The 12,005-nt window shown below is 38.7% G+C and overlaps 1 protein-coding gene across 4 annotated transcripts in view; it reads left to right on the top strand.

The window, feature by feature from the left end:
• The window catches only part of SCUBE1 (signal peptide, CUB domain and EGF like domain containing 1), a 204,677-nt gene that overhangs the window by 64,001 nt on the left and 128,671 nt on the right, over positions 1-12,005 (top strand). For all 4 annotated transcript variants that reach the window (XM_034442031.3, XM_034442030.3, XM_087874275.1 and 1 more), the window contains one exon: positions 7,906-8,040. In XM_034442031.3, the coding sequence (XP_034297922.2) occupies positions 7,906-8,040 (135 nt within the window). The remainder of the gene's footprint in view (positions 1-7,905; positions 8,041-12,005) is intronic.

Below are 12,005 nucleotides of genomic sequence, written 5' to 3'. Positions count from 1 at the left end.
GCCTTCCATCCTTTCTAAGGTAGGTAAATTGAGGACCCAGTTGTGGGGGCAATAAGCTGACTTTGTATAAAATATTACAATAGTATGAAGGCTATTGCTTAACGGATTGTAAGCCGCCCTGAGTCTTCGGAGAAGGGCGGCATATAAATAAAAATAAAAATAAAAAAAATAAAAAAATCAAATTGAAAATGAACAAGGATCTATTTTAAGGCTTATTCTGGGATGGCAGCAGTGGCATTGCTGCAAACTATCAGAGACCTGTCAGAGATCTTCTACAGAATCTCCGTGTGATGGAATAAGCAAAATATTTCACTGATAACATCCCTTCATTTCTCAAGTAGACCTTGAAAGCAGGTAGTAAAGTAGCTGAAGAAGGAATTCCCATCGGTTGAATTTGATCTGGTTCAATTACTGGATTTGTATATTTTTGTGGTAATCTCGTCCTTCAATAAAAGCTGCAAAAGCAAACCAGTTATATGGCAAAGAGCCAAATGTTTCCTTCGGGGTTCTTGAAAAATTTGCAACAGAAGTACCATGTTTCCCCGAAAATAAGACCGGGTCTTATATTAATTTTTGCTCCAAAAGACACAATAGGGCTTATTTTTTGATTAGGTCTTATTTTGGGGAAAATACGGTACTAAATGCACCCATCTGGCTGACAATCTTATCTGGGGCTTATTTTGGGGGTAGGGCTTATATTACGAGCATCCTGAAAAATCATGCTAGGACTTATTTTCCGGTTGGGTCTTATTTTGGGGGAAACAGGGTACTTATGAATAAAAAATATCTTTAGGGGAAAAAAGTACTTTCCACACTAGATAAGAACCAATTGTTGCCCGACAATTTTTTTCTAAAGAATGTCATAGAATAAAAAGTGGCAATTCTGCCTTATTGTGATGGAATTTTATAACTTTGGAAATAAAAACGGACATTTCCCCAAGTATCACAGAACAAGAATAGATGGACTTTTTGTGGTTTTAAACAAACAGAGACTCTCCATTAAACCAAGATTCAGTAAGAAAGGATCAAAGGCAAATAGGGAGAGCTTGACTTAACATACTCACCAATGCCAACATATCCAGTTTCCAAGATAATGTAACCTAAGCCCTTTCCCATTGCAATAAATCTGCCTCCTCTGAAGTGATGAGGATATTCCCTTTTTTTGTTTGAGAGCTTTTGTAAGGGGCTTGAACTCTGGGCTTTATTGAATGAAATATATTACTTAATCCAGGCTAGATTTGTTGTGCTGAGAGCATTGGTCAATAGCTTTCTTTGAAACTGGAGAAAGGGATAGAATCCTAATTGCTTCTATTCGATGCACCAATGATGTTCATTCATTACCATAAAATTTCAGATGAATCTGAGTAATGAATGACTTGGGAATGCACCGCTATAAATTTACATGTAGCTCCAAAATTCTGGTGATGAGGAAGGGGAACATTATTGTCCACCAAAATATCGGCCCTTGAGATTTCTCTTGTTTGGTCATATTTTGGGATAGGCCACTGTTCATCACTATGGTGATGATGTTTAGCCTTCTTTTTTTTTTTTTTTTACATCTGATCACAAGAAGATTGTCATAATCCTGAAGTGTTCTCAGAATGGTGACATCTGGTTCTACATAGTGTTCTACCTAATTCAGGTACCCTGTTTTCCCCAAAATAAAACATCCCCTGATAATAAGCCCAATCAGGCTTTTAAGCGCATGGCAATAAGGCCAAGTTGAAAAAAAAATATAAAACAGGGTCTTATTTTCAGGGAACCACGGTATGTAGACAAATTCTTCAAAACAAGGATATTTGCTCTAAAGCAATACTAGTTGGACAATTTGAAGATGCTTCTGGATCATATCGTGCTCCTTGAATATCAGATACATATGACAAGGAGAGGCCTTTTTAAGTATGAGTCAGCAGTGTGCTGCAGCTGCCAAAAAAAGCCAATGCAATCTTAAATTGCATCAACGGGCGGACAACATCAAATTCATGGGAAGTGACAGTACCACTCTGTTCTGCACGAGTGAGATCACATTTGGAATACTGCATCCAGTTCTGATTACCCTGATGCAAAAAAAAAGATGCTGAGGCCCGAAAAAGAGTGCAAAAAAGAGCAACAAAGATGATAAGAGAGCTTGAGGCTAAATCCTGTGATGAACAGCTATAAGGGAACTACCGTATTTTTCGGAGTATAAGACGCACTTTCCCCCGCCCCAAAAAGAGGCTGAAAACTTGGGTGCATCTTATACTCCAAATGTAGCTTTCTCGAAGCTTATTTTCAGCCCTAACGAGGCGCTAACGAGGCGCTAGCGAGTGAAGCGATCTTCCCAGCTTTGCCTGTTCCCTCGACTCGACTCTTCGCTGTGCTTTAACGAGGCGCTAGTGAGTGAAGCAATCTCCATGCTTTGCTCCGACTCTCAGCTGTTCTTTAGAAGCTTTTTTTCAGCCCTAACTAGGCGCTAGCTGAGTGAAGCGATCTCCCCGTGGTTTGCCTGCTTTTCTCATTGCTGCTTCCTCTCAGCTAGAAGCTGTTTTTTATCCCCAAGCAGGGGATAAAAAACCAGCAAACTAATGTGCTGAAGCTGACCAGACTAAGGACGCTAGCCAGATGAATACCTGGTAGGCAGATCCCCCCCCCTATTTTCCTCCCCAAAAACTAATCTGCGTCTTATACTCCGGTGCGTCTTATATTCCGAAAAATACGGTAGGTATGTTTAGCCTAATGAAGAGAAGGATTTGGGGAGACATGATAGCAGTCTTCCAATACTTGAAGTGCTGACACAGGGAAGAGGACATCAATTTTTTTTTCAAAGCGCCCAAGGGCAGGACAAGAAGGAATGGATGGAAGCTCGTCAGAGGGAGATCCAAGCTGGAAATAAGGAGAATTTCCTGACAGTGAGAACAATTAATCAGTGGAACGGCTTGCCTCTCAGAGTTGCGGGTGCTTCAACATTGGAGGATTTCAAATTCCTGTCAATGACCAAATAATATTAAGTAGACCTTAAGACCAACATTTATAATATCAGTTAACGGAGTATATGCAAAATATAATAGAATTGTACGGCCTAGGAAATAGAAATGAAGCACAAAAATGGCATATCCATTCCTGCCGATGGAATGATTTCTTCATTGCTAATACATTTTTCAGACAATCAAAAACCAACACCTCCTCAGACAGAGTAAACAGAACTCAAACTGATTATATTATAGATATAAGAAGCTGGAAGAGTTCAGTTATAATATAATGTCGTGGCCATGGCCACTGAAATTGACTAGACTTTCTTCTATAATATGGCAAGCAACAGAAGAAAGGTTCTAATTTTTAAAGCAAGCATAGTAAAGCATAGCTTTGTAAAACTGTGCCAACAAATCTGGAGAACAGCACAGTGGCCAATAGTTTGGAAGAGTCTACATACCAAGGAGTAGGTGAAATCTATTGCACAATATCCTTAAGTTTACATGTTAGCATGAATGCTTAAGATCTTTCAACAAAGATTAGAACATTTACAAGGAAAGGGAAATGCCAGACATTCAAATTGGTTTTTAAAAAAGGTGAAAGATAGAAAGAATACGACATATTGGTGGTAGAGAAGATCTTGAGATTATCATGAAGAAGAAAACAAACCAATGTATTTTAGTAGAAATCAATCCTAAATTCTTACTCAAAGCTCAAATAATCAGGTTCAAATGTTTATATTTATGCAAATCGTACACATTATATGAAAACACAGTGTTTTTGTAGAATGTGTACAACTTGCATAAATATGAAATATACTATATGAGGATAACCAGCTGCAAGGTGGATGGATTCACAATGGTGATGAGTCCATTGGAAGACCTGAAGGACCACTCGGGGGATTGCTCATTTCGGAAAGGCTCTAACTACATAGTACTATGAATCACCTCCAACTAGATGGCACATAATAAATCAATGTCTAAAATACAACCCTCAATATACAGTATAAATTTGTCAGAGGTGGGTTTCAGCAGGTTCTGACCAGTAGTTCGGAGAACCAGTAGTAAAAATTCTGACTGGCCCCGCTCCCATCTATTCTCTGCCTCCCAAGTCCCAGCTGATCAGGAGGAAATGGGGATTTTTCAGTATCCTTCCCCTGGAGTGGGGTGGGAATGGAGATTTTACAGTACCCTTCCTCTGCCACGCCCACCAAGCCACGCCACGCCCACCAAGCCACATACACAGAACCGGTAGTAAAAAAATTTGAAACCCACCACTGAAATTTGTTCAAAGTTTATGATCAGTTTGGAAGTCCGTCCTTTACATTCCACTTCCAAGTGAGAGCAAATTTCTGGAAATATGGAAGAAAGAAAATGACTTCCTAGTTTCTCATGAGAACTGTTTCTCATGTATATCTTTTTGTTAGGCAGGCTATTATTTCTTTCCAACTGTGGGGTGATTTTAAATATATCATTGCAATCTCAGTTTTTTAACCTCATTTTCCTCTGTGATATTGATGTTTCTGATTCAAGTTACTTGTCCAGCTTTGGATTCCTTATGACTTGACAAAGTAGATAGGGAAGGTGTTTAATTCTATCACATGACTCTCCATGAACCATTTTGTATTAATTTTCTTTTTAAGTATGTAGAAGAAGAGATATTGTTCTTAAAAAAAACAAAACCCTAGGAATAAGGTAAATCAAGTAGCCCAGGGTGCCCCTTTATTCTGCAGAAGGATTAAATATATTTTTTTATTGCACAGGACTGTTTCAATACCTTTAAAAGTATACTTCCATATACGTATTGATTACTAAAGTGCTGCAGCCATGCTTCTACTTTTTAGCCAGGCTTTGAATGATTCTGAAAACAATTTGCTTCAACAAATAGCCCCATTAACTGAGCTTTAAATCACTCAAATTTGAAATCCTGGATGCTAGCGTTGGGAAAAAATGAGCACCCAATGACATCATGATACTGATGGCAGATAATTGCATCTGAGTAAATGCAATGCTCTTGACATTTGATAAGAGTTAGGTATTGTTTTTAAGGCACAAAGGAAACTTCCTTTCAGAAAGATATTCCAAGACATAGTATACTCAATAGTAGTAACTGGAGTCCTAGTGGACTCTGGGATCTTGGAACTGGGAACTGGGATCTTGAAGTCCTAGTGGACAACCATTTAAATAGGAGCCAGCAGTGTGCTACAGCTGCCAAAAAAGCCAACACAGTTCTAGACTGCATAAACAGAGGGATAGAATCAAGATCATGTGAAGTGTTAATACCGCTTTATAATGCCTTGGTAAGGCCACACTTGGAATCCTGCATCCAGTTTTGGTCACCACGATGTAAAAAAGATGTTGAGACTCTAGAAACAGTGCAGAGAAGAGCAACAAAGAGGATTAGGGGACTGGAGGCTAAAACATATGAAGAACGGTTGCAGGAACTGGGTATGTCTAGTTTAATGAAAAGACGGACTAGGGGAGACATGATAAGAGTGTTCCAATATCTCAGGGGCTACCACAAAGAAGAGGGAGTCAAGCTATTCTCCATAGCACCTGAGGGCAGGACAAGAAGCAACGGGTGGAAACTAATCAAGGAGAGAAGCAACTTAGAACTAAGGAGAAATTTCCTGACAATTAATCAGTGGAACAACTTACTTTCTTTCTTTCTTTCTTTCTTTCTTTCTTTCTTTCTTTCTTTCTTTCTTTCTTTCTTTCTTTCTTTCTTTCTTTCTTTGTTCAACTTGTATGCCGCCTTTCTCCGAAGACTCAAGGCAGCTTCAGAAGTTGTGAATGCTCCAGCACTGGAAGTTTTTAAGATGTTGGATAACTATTTGTCTGAAGTGGTGTAGGGTTTCTTGCCTAAGGAGAGGGTTGGACTAGAAGACCTCTAAGGTCCCTTCCAACTCTGTTATTCTATTCTATTCTATTCTATTCTATTCTATTCTATTCTATTCTATTCTATTCTATTCTATATAAATGAAAAATACCTCACTGAAAACTGGATTCATAATGTTATCCATAACGAAATCCAGGTTGGGATTAAGCATTACTTGAGAAGAGATTGTTATTTAACACAATTAATTTCAGTCAAAGGATCTTTTTTTCTTAGTTCTAGGTTTCTGCAGGTAGCCCTTGACTTATAACAGTTCATTTAGTGACCATTCAAAGTTACAATGCCACTGAAAAAAAGTGACTTATGACCGTTTTTCACACTTACAACCTTTGTAACATCCCCATGACCATGCGATCAAAATTCAGATGCTTGGCAACTGGTTCACACTTACGACCATTGCTCTGTCCCAAGGTCACATGATTTTCTTTTGCGACCTTCTGACAAGCAAAATCAATGGGGAAGCCAGATTCACTTAACCGTCGTGTGACTCACTTATCCACTGCAATGATTCCCTTAACAAGTGTGGCAAGGAAGGTTGCAAAATGGGCCAAAACTCATTGAACAAATGTCTCTCTTAACAATAGAAATTTTGGGATTCATGGGGGTCGTAAGTCGAAGTCTACCTGTGTTTTGATATGAAAAAATGTATTTAGGATAGTTTTTTTAAAAAATACAATCATTGACAACAACGTATAGAAAACACAATACATTCAGTTAGAAGATTGGCTTCGGAAATGCTTTCACTGTACTTATACTGGGAAACAAGTATCTAGAGCAGTGCCGCTTAACCTTAGCAATTTGAAGATGGGTAGACTTCATCTCTTAAAATCCCCAGCCAGCCATTCTGGGAATTGAAGTACACACGTCTTCAGGTTGCCAAGGCTAAGAAACATTGTCCTAAAACATGACACTGGTTTTCTTGGCAACACATACAAGAAATTTGTATCACCTTCTTTGTTTGTGTTGCTTTTATTTTCCAATCTAGTGTAGTGTCCTAGGATTGTCAGGAGGTGTCCCATCCAACTTCGCTTAACTTTTTTAGATCAGCTGATCTATGATTCGTGGCTGTGAGTTTTGCACTGTGAAATGTGAAGGAAAGGAAAGGAGCACATGGGCGCAAAATTGATGCTCGACCCAATGAATTATAATTTCTTAAATGATGGTTGATGAGACCATATGTTTGACTGTTTCCTAATATGATTTGATTGCTTATATGTACCCTATGACTATCATTAAGTGCTGTGCCTTATGATTCTTGACGAATGTATCTTTTCTTTTATGTACACTGAGAGCGTATGATGTTCTGTCCCCCCACCTCACATAGGCAGACACACGAGCAAAAGACGTCTACCAGTAATTTATTTTTACAAGCCGACCTGAATCCTTTGGCAGATAAAAGTTCTGGCAACTACTTTCCGAATGCCTGCAAAGTTTCTTATCACCTCTAAAAACAGGAGTCACCGTATCTGTAGTCCGTTGCTGGGGCAACCAAGAGTTCACAAGGCACAAAAGAGTAGTCAGAAGTCATTCACAAAGTCCAAGCCTTAATTCCGAAAGATATCCCATCCGAAGCTCACGATATGCAATTTTTGTCCGTCACAGAGCCTGCAGAGCAACCCCACCCACTTTTATCCCCTGTGGGGCATGGCTTAGTGACTTAGCAATCTCTGGCCCTTCCACACCTCTTCCTTTGCTGTGCACGCCTCTCCCTCCAAGATTGATCTTCATCACTCCTTATTAGTGAGTGCTCTGACATGCCTTCCTCCTGGCCTTCAGCTGGAACCTGAGGTGTTGCCAGAAAGGAGGGTCCTGGAGGGGGAGGCCTTGTCAGTTCCTCCCCATCACTTTCAGAGTCATCTTCCTCTGTGAAGACAGGCTCGGGAGCTGGAGTCACAACATATGCACCAAAGGCAAATTCCTTGTATGTCCAATCACATTTGGCCAATAAAGAATTCTATTTTGTTCTGTTCTGTTCTGTTCTGTCTGAATTGGAATGAAGAATTTGTGGCTTCTTATTGTATTCTGAGTACTAACGGCTTATATTCAAATTTATGTCTCTAGATGTTGATGAATGTTTGGATAACAACGGTGGCTGCCAACAGATTTGTGTCAATACTATGGGAAGCTATGAATGCCAGTGTAAAGAAGGATTTTTCCTAAGCGATAACCAACACACCTGTATCCATCGTTCTAATGGTAAGTCTCCAGTTCCTGAAGAATATGAATTAACCTTAAGACATACAGTGTCAATGTTATTACCCTGTTTCCCCGAAAATAAGACATCCCCTGATAATAAGCCCAATCGGGCTTTTGAGCGCATGCGCTAGAATAAGCCTCCCCCTGAAAATAAGCCCTCCCTGAAAATATTTAAAAACAGAGCTGGAAATCAGAGCTGTAAGACAGCAAGGGGAGCCCCATCTTGCTCCACATTTCCCAAAATAATAAGACCTCCCCAAAAATAAAGCCAAGCTCTTATTTCAGGGTTCAAAAAAATATAAGATTATTTTCGGAGAAACACGGTAGAAGACTGATGGGAATTTTTTTTGTTGTATTTTAAAATCTGATTTTTCACACTTTTGGTGATCTGTTGGGAGCCACTTAGAAGGGGTTGCAGCGTTTATTTAAAGCTAACCAGGTTAACACAGCAAAGTGAGATCACTGCCAAAGCTCACTGGCACTTTGCCAAAGTACACCTGCCGTGGGAAGATAAGCACAAATGTTATGAAACCTGTGGGTAACCCATTATAATTGCAGCAACATTGGGATCAAGAGCTGGTTTCCAGCCAACTGGGCATTTCCCACATGGTGTGAATTAATATATGTCTTGACTCAGAGCAATTATACTTAACAGCTCGTGACATTCAGTATTTTTATCCGTTAATTTTATATTTCTAGCCCATGAATGTCAGACTTGCGGCATCACATTGCCATCACATGACGTTTCGCAAATTTTTCTCCTTTGCGGAGCTGGGGTGGGCGTGGCCTACATGTGGCACATCTGGCCCATGGGCCGCCAGTTTGACACCCCTGTCCTAGCCTTTCAAAATAGAAATTTAGGTTGAGCAGTGAGAGAAAATTGTAAGATGTCTAAACTACTAATAGTGCTGGTAAAAGTAAACTTATCAAGAAAATTTATCAGAGTTATGTATCTTTTGGTTTGTCGTATACTTCTTGACAAACCCAAATCCCAATGAGTTCATTAATTTAATTCATACAGGGAGTTTGTACATTTATTTTATTGTATCAGATAGTTATGGTATTGCAGAATTTGAACGTGCTTGATTTAAAGTCTTGAAACAGAGTGATTTCCACATGCAAAATAGTGATTTTCACTATTTTCCATTATAATTGTGTCTGAGAAAGAGGTGAATCCTTACCAAACATTACCGGATACCTTATATTATTTGATGATGTGACATTACAATGAGCACAGGGCATTTCACAATGAATTTTAGCATGAGTTTTAACAGAACTGTGACATCTTACATTGATTTTGCTTTCCCCCTATATAAAACATTCGTTTCATCACACTGCCATGAAACGGGGAAAACAAAACCATGAAATTTGTTGAGCACTTTGTTTCTTTTGCCTTCTAAATATCATTTTGAGAATTTAACTAAATTTTGGATATGGATAAAGTATCTTTGAAATATGTCAAAAGTCTCAAAGATAGCTGGTCCAGACATCAGGAAACTTCAATATCATCTTTCGTGTATTTGTATGGTTGGTCTGGAAAACTTCTAACTTAGTAGCTATCCTCCATCTGGACTGTAAATCTGATTTCCAAGACATATATGTCTGACATGCTAATTTAATAATTTCTCAAGGAAAAGAGGGAGGCAGTTAGTTAGAAAGAAAGCTGGTCCTAAACTGCTAAAAGATAACACCAGGATAATTATTATTTTTTTAAAATTTGATTTATATGCCGCCCTTCTCCGGAGACTCAGGGCAGCTTACAATGTGCTAAGCAATAGCCTTCATCCTTTTTTGTATATTTATACAAAGTCAGCTTATTGCCCCCACAAACTGGGTCCTCAATTTACCTACCTTAGAAAGGATGGAAGGCTGAGTCAACCTTGAGCCTGGTGAGATTCGAACCTGTAATAATTGCAGGCAGCTGGTCTTAACTATATACAGTTAATTATATACAGTTTTTCTGGATTTATCATACATTAGAAGCTTGGCAAGAAGTTTGGGTTCAAATGCAGCAAAAATTACTGGAACACCAAATTTACCAAGTTCTTGAAAACGAGCAAGTCAAAATCTTGTGGGACTTTTGGGTCCAAACAGACAGACATCTGGCCCACAACATGCCTGACATCACTATTGTGGAAAAGAAAAAAATCTGGTTCATTGATATTACAATACTAGGTGATGCACGAATTGAGGCCAAACAGCTAGAAAAAAATAACAAATTGTCGTGATTTGCAAATTGAAGTTGAGCGATTGTGGAGGAAGAAATCAATGGTTGTACCAATAGTAATAGGAGCACTTGGAGCAATACCCAAAGGGCTGTCTAAATACATGGAAATTTTGAACTTATTAGGCCTGAATATCCTGACTTTGCAAATAACAACACCACCTTACTCAGAATTACCTATATATTCATACTACTACCTATAGACTTAGACAAACTACCTTAACAGCTCTTAGTCCTTGATTAGGACCTGAACTGTTTTTACCACTCCCAGACTGTGAATTGGATTGAATATCAATTCATACTTCATTTCTGGGATCTGTGATTGGGATTTCGTGTACCACAAAATTGTTTCACAACTCATAAGCTTGTGCATTCCAAACTGTACAAATAGTACTGATAATATATAGTACTGGTGATGTATGTAATAACATCTCAACGTGGTGATGAACTGAGCAATACATTGTTGTGCCTTCAAATACATTGTTCATATGATTAATCCTTCATACCTCCTTTGGAGTTCTTAAATCCCTCCATTTCCTACCCTTGTGGCTTCTGAAGCATTCAATAAGCTTAGCCTGAAGTTCCTAGCTGGAGGAGGTACTTATTATTTCACACAGATGGTTAACTTAGTTGCTTCACTGATGAGGAAAGCTTTGGGAACTGAACATTTCCTAGTTTTAATTTGCTCACCAGTAGCCCTACCTGCGCAGTGGAGCCTTTGGTTCCATACAACGATACTCTTTCATTTACAGTAATGAGTAGATGAATTATGTTTGAGAATTTATGAACATGCACCTCACACTTTAATTCCTCAGCTATTAATTTAGCAAACAGCAAAGGAGTATCGGGTCAACTGTGGGGCAATCTCAGTTGTCTGTGAGATCATACTTCAATTGTGGATGCTTGAAACGGGTTGCGAGAACCGGCTTGTAGGAAAATTGATGTGGTGGATCTAATGGACTTTAAGAACATAGAGATGCAAGTGTGGGAGGTCCAAATGATTGAGGCTTCTTTGTACCTCCAGGCTTTTGAAAGGTACCAATTAGCAAACAGCAAAAGGATGGCAATGAAATAATAAGGGATGGCAAAAAAAATAAGTACAGCTTGCATTCAAACTGCATCAGAGAAAAATATATTCTGAATATAACAATAATTTGAACCAAGTCATGATTATGATCAAAGGGGAAAGTTGATGATAACTATTATGAGCTGCCTGTGAATTTCTACCAGGCTTGTAAGGAGTGTAATTGTAAGTTAACAAAAAAAATAGGACCGGAATATTCTTCTGAAAATAACCTTTAACATAATGGCCAATCATCAACTTGATAGGCTGCCCCTCCAGGCAGTAATATATATTTATAGAGATGTACAGAAATCTGTATAAGACTCTCGTGCATGACTGCATTTTTTTGAAATAAATACCGCCAGGAAATGGGACTAGAATTTTAAACTCATGAAAATGGCAGGATTTTTACAGTTGTGGTAACTGTGGCCACTTTCAGATATGGGGACTTCAACTCCAAGAATTCCTAACCAGGTGAAGTTGAGAGACAGTCATTTAAGCCCTTAAGAAAATTAAATCAGCATTGATAATCAATTATGAGGATAAGGGAGATCTGATTTAGCAGTAGTAATCATGAAAGGGATCTGGATAGCATTCATCTCTTGAATTGCGAAATGGGCGACATATGAATTTAATATATAAATAAGACACATTGGCAAAAAAAATCAGAACACAAAA

This window comes from Pantherophis guttatus, chromosome 7 (assembly GCF_059756535.1).
Source record: "Pantherophis guttatus breed Tessera chromosome 7, ASM5975653v1, whole genome shotgun sequence".
NCBI classification, from domain to species: Eukaryota; Metazoa; Chordata; class Lepidosauria; order Squamata; family Colubridae; genus Pantherophis; species Pantherophis guttatus.
Note: the sequence above shows the minus strand (reverse complement) of the source record. Positions and strands in the feature narration are given on the sequence as shown.